The sequence below is a fragment of the Phlebotomus papatasi genome, chromosome 1 (assembly GCF_024763615.1).
Source record: "Phlebotomus papatasi isolate M1 chromosome 1, Ppap_2.1, whole genome shotgun sequence".
In the NCBI taxonomy this organism is placed as follows: domain Eukaryota; kingdom Metazoa; phylum Arthropoda; class Insecta; order Diptera; family Psychodidae; genus Phlebotomus; species Phlebotomus papatasi.
Window position 1 is genome coordinate 95061002 of NC_077222.1, and position 13828 is coordinate 95074829.

The 13828-nt window shown below is 39.8% G+C and overlaps 2 protein-coding genes across 2 annotated transcripts in view; one reads left to right on the plus strand and one right to left on the minus strand.

Moving 5' to 3' along the window:
- Positions 1-261: 261 nt before the first annotated feature.
- LOC129809541 (uncharacterized) lies at positions 262-4362 on the minus strand. The gene has a single exon (XM_055859467.1). It carries the CDS (start codon positions 4360-4362, stop codon positions 262-264), a length of 4101 nt encoding a protein of 1366 aa, XP_055715442.1.
- Positions 4363-7128: 2766 nt separating this feature from the next.
- LOC129809822 (organic cation transporter protein-like) overlaps positions 7129-13828 on the plus strand; it is an 8792-nt gene continuing 2092 nt past the window's right edge. Inside the window, exon 1 of the mRNA XM_055859935.1 lies at positions 7129-8218. Coding sequence (XP_055715910.1) covers positions 7871-8218 — 348 coding nt within the window. The 5' untranslated portion in view covers positions 7129-7870. The remainder of the gene's footprint in view (positions 8219-13828) is intronic.

Below are 13828 nucleotides of genomic sequence, written 5' to 3' on the forward strand. Positions count from 1 at the left end.
GCTGGATGCTAAGCAGAGATTCTCGGGATGTTTCTCGAGAAAAACTCAATATCTTCTTTGATATCCTATATTTCATGAAACACTCTTACACTAGACTACAAATTGACAACAAAATTGATTTTCCTGAAGGGATTTTAACAGATTTTCTTATAGATTTCCTTATTCTTCCACGCGTCACTTTTCCTATACACAGCCACACTTTTTCTTCTACACAGTGAAGATTTTACAAAAGCGTCTTACAAACCCCGTCGCTCAGTCCGCTCAATTCAAATGTTTGCGACGGTTGGCCTTTTGTTCGTCTTCATTTCCCACATTTTCCCCCTCTTGAGTCCTGGAGGGGCTCAAGAAACCGTCTGTGGGCAGCCAGGCCAAGGTATTGACTGCCCGTTTCTGCATGCCGTCGGATGTCTTCACTGTTGCGACCCGAACGATGTCATCTTTGCCCGGATGGACAGCAGTGACTCTTCCCATTCTCCAGTAAGTGGGTTTGAGAAGGTTATCTCGAAGCAGCACTAAATCTCCAACACAGAGGTTCCTCTTCTTCTCGTACCATTTGGGTCTGTGTTGAAGCGATGTGATATACTCCATATGCCAGCGCTTCCAGAAATGTTGCACCATGCGCTGAAGTAGTAACCATCGGCTTAAACGGTTGGGATTAACTTCAAGCAAATCTGGGTCAGGGGTCAGATTCATGGCGTGTCCGACCAGGAAATGGCCGGGTGTCAATGGTTCATTGTCATCTAGGTCCGAAGACTTCGCACAGAGTGGGCGTGAGTTCAGGCACGCTTCTATTTGTGCCAGAACTGTTGCTAGTTCCTCGAAAGTCAGCAGACTTTCCCCCAGCACTCGTCGAAGATGAGATTTCACACTGGAAACCCCACGTTCCCAAAGACCTCCAAACGTGGGTGAATGGGCTGGAATGAAACTAAATCGTGTTCCATTACCTGACATCTCTGAAGTCACCTTGTGCTGGTGGGTACGGATTCCCTTGAGCCTTTCTTCACGGGATGTCCCTGATGCACCAAGGAAATTAGTACCATTGTCACAGAAAATTGTGTGACAATGCCCTCTACGTGCAGTAAATCTCCGTAGACTCGCCAGGAAAGCGTCAGTGGTCAGATCACTGACGGCCTCAAGATGCATCGCCTTCGTGGTCATGCATATGAATACACATATGTAGGCCTTCATGACCGGAGCCTTCCTCAGCTTGGATGCGCGAATCTTGATGGGTCCCGCGAAATCACAACCCGTCTGGTAAAATGGCCTGTTCTGTTGGACTCTAGCTGCAGGCAAGTCGCCCATAAACGGTGTCTCAGTGGTTGGTTTCGCCTTGATGCACTTCACACACTTCCTGGTGATGCCCTTGACAAGATTCCTGAGCCCAAGAATCCAATATTTCGTGCGTAAAGTGTTCATCAGAATCGCCGGTCCAGCATGAAGATTCATCTCATGGGTGAACACTATCAGGTCTCTCACAAATTTGTTAGTAGATGGCAAGATGATGGGGTGCTGTGTGGAGTAATCCATGTTTGAGTTTGCCAGTCGGCCTTGAACCCGCATCAGTCCATCTTTGTCCAGGAAAGGAACAAGTTTCAGCAACTTACTCGATCTCGGAAGAGGGTGTCCTTGGCCACAGCTCTTGTATTCAACCGGAAATGCTTTTTGCTGAATGTGTTTGAGAATACAAGTTGTGGCATTCTGCAACTCACTAACTGTCAGGAAACCCGTCTTTCGCTCTTCTTCCTTGACCCTCAGATTTCCAATATAACGGAGCCAGTAAGCTAGGTACCGTACGGTCTTCAGGTGTCCGGAAGTTCTCTCAATCAGCAGATCAAGAGGGTCTATTTGGTTTTGCGTCACGAGGGAAACTGCATGGGAGGATCTCTCTTCGCCTGTTTTCCCCCTCTTCACCTTGTTCTCTGGCCACTTCTCTTCACTCTCACTCAGCCATTGTGGTCCATGCCACCACAAGGGATGATCCAAAAGATCCTTTGGGGATACTCCTCTGGAAATACAATCTGCCGGATTTTGTGCCGTAGGCACATGGCGCCAATGAGTGGGTGGAACGACTTCTTGAATAGCGTAAACACGCCTAGCTACATAATTATTCCATGTCCTGGGTGGTTCTTGAAGCCATTGAAGAACGATTGTAGAGTCAGACCACGCATGAACTTCCACCATCTTGTTTCCCAGAGAATCTTTGACCTTTGTGACCAGTTGTGTAAGCAAAACAGCAGCATTAAGCTCCATTCTTGGGATTGTGATTGGTTTTAGGGGAGCCACTTTGGATTTGGCGATCACAATGTTGATCTCGATGTTCCCATCAGCATCCATTCCCTTCGCGTAGATGACAGCTCCGTACGCTCGCTCTGATGCATCAGCGAATCCATGAATTTCAATTACATCCTTCTGAGTTGGAATCGCTCTCGGAATGACTATTTTCTGAATTAAGGAAAATTCAGTCTGCATTCTCTCATAGGCTCTCGCTGTATCATCTGGCAGTTCATCATCCCATTTAAGGTTAGGAATGAGCCAAAGAGATTGGAACATCATCTTCAGATTTATCGTGACAGGGCAGATAAATCCCAATGGGTCAAACACCTTTGCTGCAGCAGCACACAAATCTCGTTTCGTCCTTACCAGGGGTAGAGCATCAATAACCAAAGAAAAGTTGTCTGGACCTGGTGACCACTTAAGCCCAAGGGCTGAGATAGATTTGGTGTGTGCTTTGACCTCGTCGGGTGTAATAGCTTGGAGATCAGGCGGAACTTGATCTAGAACCTCACTAGAGTTAGATGCCCATTTTCTAAGAACAAAATGTCCCTTGCCTAGAATATCCTGAATCTCCTTTTGAAGTTTCTTGCTTTCTTCGATGGACTCAGCTCCACATAGCAAATCATCCATGTAAAATGATGTGGAGATAACTTCACAGGCCTCTGGATAATCATCCTTGTAGTCCATAGCAATTTGATGAAGAACTCTCACAGCAAGAAACGGTGCACTTGAGGTACCATACGTCACGGTGCAAAGTCGAAATATCTGAATCTTCTCCTGAGAACTTGTCCTCCAGAACACTCTTTGGTAATCTCTGTCTTCACTTGCCACCAGAATCTGCCGGTACATCTTTTCTACGTCAGCGGACATAGCTACTTTGTACGTTCGAAAACGCAAAAGCAACACAAGCAGGTCATCCTGTCGGGTAGGACCAATCGCCAGTATATCATTGAGCGAGGGATTGTTCGGGCGAGTAGTTGCTGACGCATCAAAGACAACTCTCAGTTTGGTTGTCTCACTTGTAGGTCTGAGAACAGCTTGATGTGGCAAGAAATACAACTCATCCTCAGGTTTCAGATCATGTCCAGTCACTAGTTCCATATGATTCAAGCCAATATATTCCCCCATGAACGCCTTGTATTGTTTATGGAAGTCTGGGTCTCGGGATAGCTTCCTTTCCAAAGACTGGAAACGAGCCAGCGCTGTTGAGCTTGAATTTCCCAATGGTTTATGATCCTTTTTGAACGGCAATTTGACGACATAACGGCCTGTGTCGTCCCTTGTGTGTGTTTGTGTGAAGTGTTCTTCACACATGGCCTCTTCCTCTGTGAGTAGCGGTTGTTTGTCGAGGTAGCTCTCCTCAACTTCCCAAAATCTCTTTAGCATCTCATCCAAGTTGTAATGCGTATGCAGTGAAGTGATGCTGTTGAGTGGGCTATCGATCCGACCACCCACAATCCATCCGAAAATGGTAAGCTGAGCTATTGGTTGTCCAGAGTCTCCTTTCAGTGTTTGCGGCAAGTTGATCTCAAAAGCGTATTCAGCCCCAAGAATGATGTCTATCTTCCCCGGAACGGTATATTGAGGATCAGCAAGCTGCAGGCTCTTGAGATGATCCCACTTAAATCCTGAGAGATCCATGGAAGGCAACTTGGAAGTAACCTTCTCCATCACATAAGCTTGGACCTCGATTTTGTCATTCGGATCATATCTTGAGACGACTTCCAGGTGGACTAGCCCTTTTGTGTAGCCTACATTCACTTCTCCAGCTCCATGAACAGCAATCCTAGCTTTGGATCTAGGTAAAGCAAGTCTCTGAGCGCACTCTTCTGACATCATCGTGCACTCTCCTCCGCCATCAATAAGCACTCGACAAGCCTGATACTTGCCGTAAACATCCCTCACGTTGACAACCGCGGTTGGCAGCAATGCCTTGCGTTGAACTGCGGAGTGATGAGTAGTGATGGTTGAAGAAGTAGTTGGTGACTGTTCAGGAGTCTTCTGTGTCTGAGGTACAACCTCCTTTGCGGCTACTGGTTTCACATGAGGTTTCACAGGTTGATCAACCTCTTCCTGAACTGGATCCATCTTTGGAGGGTGTAGTAGAGTGTGATGCCTCCTACCGCACTTTTGACACTTCCCCTTGGATTGGCACTTGGCAGCTGAATGATGTGGTTTCATACAGTTGTAGCAAAGATGATGTTGTGCCATCCTTTCACGCCTCTCGTAGAGCGAAAGTGCTAGGAACTTCTCACATTGCGGCAAAGCATGTTCACCCTCGCATTCCGGGCATTTTGTAGCATTCGTGTGATGGGTCTTGAACCCAGACTTGTTTGACTTGTTGGTAGTCTTTTGCACTGAAGGTGGGGCAGGAGAAGTGCCATGAGAAGCACGTTCCATAACATCAGTCACATCACTCATAAATTTGAAGAATTCATCGATTGTTGACATCTGATCTGCACTTCGTCCTTTCTCCCACTCCTGCCTAAAGTTCTCGCTCATATTCAATTTCATCAAATAAATAAGCCACATGTCGAGCGAGAAGCACTCAGGTCCCAAAGCCCTGAGACCATCCACGATCTGCTTGTATCTCCTACTAGCAGATTGCAAATCTGACGCATTTTCAACCTTCTTTTGAGTTTGTGCCATAAACTGTTGGATGTATGCATTCACGAGGTGAACCTTTTTGTTGTACTGAGCCTTCAGACTGTCCCAGGTAGATTGATAAGTCTGATTGGATATCGGTATAGTACTGATATCCGCAGCTGCACCTCCGGTTAGATACATCTTCAAATATTGCATCTTTTCACTATCTCGTAGAGAATCATTGTTGTGAATGGCATTCTCAAATGCGTCCCTGAATTGCGGCCAATCTATGTATTTTCCATCAAAAGACGGAAGATTCAATTGTGGCAGTTTGGAGCGTGATGCACTACCCTCAGAATTGGTTGCTCCTGGGCTAGACCTCTGCCACTCAGCGATCTTATCCAAAAGATCCGTTTGTTTCAGTAGAACATCAGCGATGCTACTGTCCAAAGCCTCTTGCGGTGGAAGATTTCCGCTCGAACTCCCTTTGCATGTTTCAGCAATGTGCCCAAGTTTGAGTCGAAGATCCACGCATCTGTTGTTGAATGAGTCACCCTCATTCTCTTCATGCACTTTCAATTTGGGATCGTCATCAACGAAAATCTCAATTTGTGTCTGAATTGGTGTAAACCTATTCAGTGTAGACTGGACTTCGCCAAGAAGTACATCAATCAATTGCTCAGTGAAGCTTGAAGTCTCAGAGACTCTTCTCTCTATGTTTGTGAGCATCCTCTTGCAGATACCTCTTTCGATATGGAGAGCTTTCAGCTCGATACTCGCCATCTTGAAGCAGTGTTGACGAGGGCAGGTGTAGAAGGACAAGCAATTCAATCCTTAGCAAGGAGCAATGCCGACGTTGGCGAAGAAGGATTGATTCTCGATAGTCCTTAGCAATGAAAGGGCGTCTGCTTTGTCGATGATTCTGTCCAGTTCCCTCGAAGGACCAGTAATATGTGGGCTTTACCTGTGTAAGAATAATTCCCGTAAGAAGAAATCCCAATAAGCCAGAGTTAAACACCCCTCGGTGATTACAACCAACCTGTGTAAGAATAATTCCCGTAAGAAGAAATCCCAATAAGCCAGAGTTAAACACCCCTCGGTGATTACAACCAACCTGCAATAAACCACAACCTTTAAGAAATATCCGGTCGAAAAGACCAGTAATATGTGGGCTTTACCTGTGTAAGAATAATTCCCGTAAGAAGAAATCCCAATAAGCCAGAGTTAAACACCCCTCGGTGATTACAACCAACCTGTGTAAGAATAATTCCCGTAAGAAGAAATCCCAATAAGCCAGAGTTAAACACCCCTCGGTGATTACAACCAACCTGCAATAAACCACAACCTTTAAGAAATATCCGGTCGAAAAGACCAATTTCTGCAGGTTGCTGGCTTTCCGGATGAGTGACCACGACAGACTCCCAATCTTGAGGATTCTCCTGTCGCACTCGAAAGTCCACAAGCTTCAGACACAAGCGTGGTTTGGCCCCTTTTGCGTGGGACAAGTGTCTCAATCGCCGGCTGGATGCTAAGCAGAGATTCTCGGGATGTTTCTCGAGAAAAACTCAATATCTTCTTTGATATCCTATATTTCATGAAACACTCTTACACTAGACTACAAATTGACAACAAAATTGATTTTCCTGAAGGGATTTTAACAGATTTTCTTATAGATTTCCTTATTCTTCCACGCGTCACTTTTCCTATACACAGCCACACTTTTTCTTCTACACAGTGAAGATTTTACAAAAGCGTCTTACAAACCCCGTCGCTCAGTCCGCTCAATTCAAATGTTTGCGACGGTTGGCCTTTTGTTCGTCTTCATTTCCCACAAGCACAGTGTTTTAGTTTTCCCTACAAACGCCCTTAATATTAATGACAAAAATTTTAAACATACATGACTTTGCCTCGCTCTCCCTTACAGCGATGATCTCGGCTTCTGTTTGAAAGGCATTAAGAGATTAGTCAATCTGAGAAAATTTGTCTCCACATTTGTAAACAAAAACTCTTCTTGTAGACAATCACTGCAAAAAAATTGAGAAGATGTGGGAGAGTTAAATGAACCACATGATTAATTCAAAACACACGACAGCATCCAGAGTTGTAATTTAATGCATTTACAGGCGCTTTGTAAAATTTTTGCTGATACTCTTTCTACGAGGAAGATATAGCTTCTGGTGATCATAAATACATTTTTAACAGCTACAAATCACAATTAAAAATATATGCTGCAATTTTTCCCTGAATTCGTTCCTGAAACGTGTCATTTTCTCCCTGGTTATATCTCGGACATGGAATTTTTTTTTCTCTCCCAATAAAGAGGGGAGTTATCATTTTTTTTTCAACACAAGTGATACTTACTGTGCAACATCGTGAATTGAATTTATTAGTAAGCACGCGATTTTAGAACTTTGTCACTTCTGAGAATCCTCTCATAGAACAAACATCACATTTTTCTCGTGGTTCTCTTCCGCAAAAACTGATTATTTGTGCATTTTCTGTATTATTTTTTGTGCCGGTAGCTGTGATGTGATTTCCGCCTTCATCAACTCTGACCCCAAGTGGTGTGTTGCTCAAAATTTAAATATTTAATGACTCTCACTGTAACAGAATATTGTGTTTTGGATTTGGCAACGACAATCGTGAAAAAGACACTTTGTTTGCCTGTGGATTAGCGATAAAGAACATTCTATCCCAGTTTTATTACAGACTCATGAGTCTTTCGCATTAATCGGTGGTGCTTGGGGTGTTTCTAGCTGAATCTTCTGAAGTGCCATGAGTTATCAGAAGAAGTTCAGCTGAAGACAATCTGTGTGGTGATATCCATGTGTAAAAAAATCATAGAGAGGAAATGAGCGACTGCTTGAGTTAGTGAAAGACCTATCGTGATTCACCTTGACTTTGTGCATCTCGTGCGCATGTAAAGTGCCGCGAAATAGATTTTACTCTCGCAGTGAAAGCCACGTGAGCTGGGACAAAAATAGAAGCAAGTGAGAGTGAGCTGAAAGAGATGCCCGATGTTGATAGAATGCTTGAGAAGTGTGGTGACTTTGGTCGCTATCAGTTCTTCCTCCTATCCCTCTTTGCCGTGGTGAATGTCCTCACATCTTGGCACTACTACTCCCAGACCATTATCAGTGTTGTTCCCGATCACTGGTGCTCCACAGAAGCCACTCAGAATCTCTCAATTGGCGAACTGAGACAGGTCTTCTCCACCTATGATGATCCTTTCTGCTCCCGCATGGCCAATGAGGAATTCTTTCCTAACATCTGGATGGAATCTTCCTCTCAAAGGCACAGTAATTGTGACCAGTGGATCTATGATCTCGACTTTGGCTACCAGAGCATGACGAGTGATGTAGGTTCTTATAAAAAAAAAGTGTGCGCTATTGTGCTATATTAATTTAATTATTTTTTATGAGTGATTGGTATAAAACCTTTTCTATGAGATTACTTATTGTTACGTAATATTTGTCAATGATATAAGACCAAAGATAAATCTCTAATATAAATTATTTTCGTGAAAGTATTATCAAAGGAAAATTCGCGATTATTCATTCATTCATTTATAAATCAAACAACTTATCCCTATCGGGATCACGGGCTTTAGGACATCCATTAGGGCGTTTTAACTAGGAAAAAAATTTTTGGCACTATTCTCACGGTGCTGTATTTGATGAGACAAGAAATTTTTTCTTCTACGACCATATGATCAGACGCTGTTTAGAGGTGGCTGAACGACCCTCTCTGTAGAACAAATTTCTGATTTTACCGGATTTTACACTACAGAGAGGGTCGTTCAGCCACCTCTAAACAGCGTCTGATCATATGGTCGTAGAAGAAAAACTTTCTTGTCTCATCATGTAGAGCACCCTCAGAATAGTGCCAAAAAAAATTTTTCCTAGTTGAAACGCCCTAACATCCATGTTAGCTGGTCCATGCCTGCCGATCTTCTGCCTTTTCAGAAAGGTATTAGGGGACGATACCTAAGACATTCCCAAAAAAAGATCAGAATTTGATACAACTACCTTGTCTTAGGACTGCCCCAAGGACGACTTCTCTTTACAATGACTTGCATAGGGGAAAGTGCATAAGCTTTGCACAGTCTCGAGCTTCATAATGACTAAATTTTTCCTATATTTTTCAATAAATCATCGCAACCATATTTTAAACTAGGGGAAAGTGTACTTTTTTTAAAATACATTGCGGAGTCACATTTATTTAGGAACATAGAAAAAATTAGTCATTATGAAGCTTGGGATCGTGCAAAGCATGGTCACATTCCCCTAGCTTTTCTGGAGATTTTTAGGTCCGAAATATATTCTGATGAATTATCCCTTATCGAGATATCTTTACATTTCTGCAATGCTTTTTGAAAATAATACTGAAATTTAATTTTCAATATATTTTTTCAATCCCGCGAACACCTAACTAACAATGACACTTTTCAGCTTATTTTTTCTAATTTTACCAATTAAAATTCTTGCTCTTAACGACTCATATATTTCTTTTTTTATTTTCAAAATTAAGCTTTTTATTAGTATTAAAACGTGTTTTGTCGCAAATCTGAAAAACAGGATTAAAGAAAATGATTGCTTTGTTTTTGAAATTCTACTTTAACATATAAAGTGTTAATTTATTTATAAATTTAAAATATGTACATGTACAATAAGAACAAGATATGTTTCTTTTTCAAAAAAAAAAGAAATATTATAATATACCGTAATTGAAAAAATAATTCAGTTTATAGAATTAACAATACATATATGTAAAAATTTCTTATCGAAAAATAACTGTTTCATACTGAATGTGAATAAATATTGGTTTAAAAAAAATAAAGGAAATTTAGGAAGTTTAATAATTTATATGAATTGTATGGAATTTTGAGGAGCTTTTTTAAGATGATAAAGTGAACAAAATAATTTTTTTATCCTATGAATTACAGTTTCCTTTAGACTTAATACAAATGGTAATTACATTTTTTTATTACAAAGTTTTGTCATTATTTTTCGAAAAATCAAATAAAAATTCTAGAAATAAGAATACTTAAGCCATATATATAAACGGGATAAACCTTTGGTATGAAGTGCATTTAAGGGGTTACGTGGATCACGCAGACTAAAGAAACAGCATATTTTCTTTACATCTTCTTTCAACACAATATAAAAAAATATTTAATTGGACCTCTTAGTACAACATTTCGATCGCTCATAATAAGAAACGAATAACTCGCAGTAAGCAAATTTTACAGGAAAGCGATTTGAGGCTGAGATTTTACATGCAGAGTATAGGATTTTTGAGATTCAAAATCTCTATAGGGTAGTGTGCCAAATTTCGGCATAGTTGCATGCAAGCGGACAAAGTCTCAAGTTTGAAATGTAATATTTTGAATACAAATTGATTTTTTTATTCTTTCTTTTGTAAGAGTGTTGCTTGGAACCTTGTAAAGAGTTTACCGTCTTTATTTACTCTAAAATCATTCTTAATACATTTTAAAATGAATAAAAATATAGACGTAGCTTTGGTGCCCTATATCGGCCACCTTCATTCTCATAGTTTCTTGCCCTTCGGGAATTCTTCCAATATCTTTTTCATGCCATCTCGTGTGTCGAAGTTACATTTTTTGTTATTCTTTTGCATTGTATAATCTCTAGAGTACGTAAAATATAAAAGTTCATGGAAATTCGAGGAACAAAAAAGGTGGCCGAAATTGTAAGCTGGCTGGAATTTGGCAGACTTACCCTAACTTTAAAAATAAATTATCTTTCAAGTATCATATTCACAAGGGAGTAAAGAAGTATCTAAAAAGCGAATAATTTTTTTTTGTAAAAAATCGAGTACATGCACGTAACTCCTTAACGCTTGTCTTTATTAAATTGTTTATTCGAGCCACGCCCCTTTCAACCTATCGAATATTGTAAATTTTCCTTTTTTCAACAAAACTGAATTTGTTTAAGATCAAAATTTGTGAAATTCAAAACAGCATAGGGGAAAGCGCCCTACCTTCGGACGATTGAAGTTTCGAACAATTCTTTTTTTTTAATATGCTTTTAATTGATTTCACCCATTATAATATTATATTTTAATAGCTAGTCCAATGCCTCAAATTTCCAGAAAGGACCTATAGGTCAAATCCATTAGGAACATAGAAAAAAATTGAATTGTCCGAAGCTTGAGTCGTTCGAAGGTAGCGCGCTTTCCTTCCCCTCCCTAGCTTCGCTTACGACAACGCTCGAAGCAACCGACAATATAGTATCGAAGCCACGAGTCCGAGCATTTCGCAAACATGGGAGTTTGCCAACCCTATTGGCAATGCTTCAATGGTATCTTCGTATGAAAAATCAGAGCAGAATTAAGCTAGAAAATCATTTTTTGTTCTAAACTGATTAATTATAATGATTTGTTTAATATCCCTTCTAAGGCAAACTAAAACATCCCATTATTGTCTAATCCTACCCCAGTTTGTCTTATATGAATGGAATATCCGTCTCTAAACATATCTAAATTTGAAAAATGGCAAATAAGCGTCCATGCTTTGCGAAATAACTCGAACTCGTGACTCTTCGTGATACCTCAACAGTATTTTCGCAACATTTGCCGTTTATCAATAAACAATCGATTTAAACCGTTTCGTAACTTACTCAAAAGATCGCCCAAAATAGCTTAGGAGTAATAAAGTCTCTGAGTCGAAATCCTGGGGTCTATCAGTAGCGTTTTACAGATTTACTCGTACCTCATCACTATAATATTCGACCATTTTATGTATAACCTTTTGTAATTTTTTACAAAATTTGGCAATTTAACGACGTAGATTCATTCTAACAGTATCTCTGGACAATTTCCCACCTTTTAACTTTTTGTAATGTCCCATTTTTAACCTAAATTATAAATATATCAAAAAACCGATTATTTCTTGTTATCTGTAATCACTTTTATATACATATATTTACCATTGACAACTTTAAAAGTGTACAAAACCACCATTTGCCTCTCAAATGACATAAACTCAAAATGTAACCGGTTTACATTACGTTGGTTGCATGTTTTGACCATTTTAAATCAGTTTTTTTTTAAATGAGGCAACAAACTTTTGATTTTTCAAAAATGACCAACTTTTGGAAAACAATTATTTTTGATAGGAAATAAAATTAATTATTCTTTTTGAAAAATATAAATAATATCTACGGATTACAGGGAACTCATATGCAAAAAGAAAAATTTGAAAAAGTAATTTTTTCTATCATTTTTTTCACTTGATTTCTCAAACATGCATCAGACAACAAACTATTGACACCCACTGTATACTAGGTGTCTACACATTATAAGAAATTTCTATCAAAAATGAGCTTCAAGAAGTGTTCTTCAAGAAAATTGCCTACACATTGGTGAGAATTTTTGACAAAAGGAAGGATTTTTGAAGAAAATTTGTCTAAGGTGTCGACACATTGGGAGCAATTTTCGTCAAAAATTGCGTTTTTGAAAGAAATTTGACGTTTCCCCCTACAACGGTGCAGGGAATTTCCTTCAAAAAAGCAATTTTTGACAAAAATTGCTCCCAATGTGTAGAGGCCAGTGAGTGTAATTTCCATCAAGAATTTTTGAAAGAAATTACCCATGGAGTACGAGGCCACTGTACTATGCAACACCTCAAGAATACACAGATGGATTAACTTCCGGCAATTTCTGGAGGAAAATCACAGGAAATGTTCCTTCAAAGGCTGGGTTGGATTCCACCTGGAACGACATCTCCAGAAAAACACTATTCCCTTACATATTTAGAAGATTTTCTTCAGAAATTCACTAAATACTATCCCAAGAAACTTCACCAAACGCTTTTCTCACTTTTTCCAGCAGAAAATAACAAATTTTCGTGAAAAACAGTCAGAAGAGCAAGAGACTTGGAAATGATGGCAATCTGTCAAAAATTTTTGATGGAAAATAAAAAAAACCCCAGTGTGGAGGCATTTTTCTTCAAAAATATGAATTTTTAGCCTCATTCACATGATGAAAAAGTGCATAAGAAAAAATACATAAACCAAAATAGACCAATCTGATTGGCCGAGGCTTACGCACTTTTGCATAGAAATTTTTCATAAAAGATGATTTTATTTCTCAATTTAATTCCCAACTGTTTCCAATTTCAAATCAAATGCGCGCGCGACAAAAATCAGCTGTCAAATTTTCGCAGTTAACAAACAGTAATCGTAATTTCTTACTTGTTACAACTGGTGAGAGATCCTCCCCGAGGTTCTGCGGCTCAAATGCAACTTCTCTCCGGATGCGATGCTGACACCACACAAGCTTCCTTCAAAATCAATTCCGGATACTTCAATTCTTGAGTTCTCGTGGAAAAACAGCACTTCTATTATTGGAGTGGTTCTTCCATGTTTTGCTGGTGGTCCTGTCCTGATTCCTCCGTGTTGCTGGGTTATCTTTCGGGATGACATTGTACTCCAGATGACACATCTCAAACCTGATTCTTTCTGTACAAATGCACACACATTCCACCAAGATATCACACACGAGGGCAATACTTGGAATCCTTGGAATACTCTCTGCTCAAATATTCTGTATTTTTCTCTCCTCCGTGAATTTTTACTCACGAAAACAAACAAATTTGCTTCACGCGCACCGCACAATTGATTTGACAGCTGATTTTTGTCGCGCGAGCATTTGATTTGAAATTGGGAACAATTGGGAATTAAATTGAGAAGTACAAATTAAAATTTCTCATGCAAATTTTCATCATGTGAATCCAGCTTTTGTTTTAAAAATTTTTGAAATAATTCTTGATGAAATCAGCTCCAATGTGTAGACACCTTTGAATTAAATTGAATTTTCAAGTATTTTCGATCACTTGTTAAGAATGTCTGCCAAAATGAATTAATCTAGGCTGATCACTCGTTTTCTTTGTACCTATGAGATATTTTAAAATTTCCCGGAAAATGTGGTTTTTCTTCCCTGTATG

Bases quoted from the DNA above. Each gene is read 5' to 3' on its own strand.
- LOC129809541 (XM_055859467.1), bottom strand. From the start codon at position 4,362: ATGGATCCAGTTCAGGAAGAGGTTGATCAACCTGTGAAACCTCATGTG.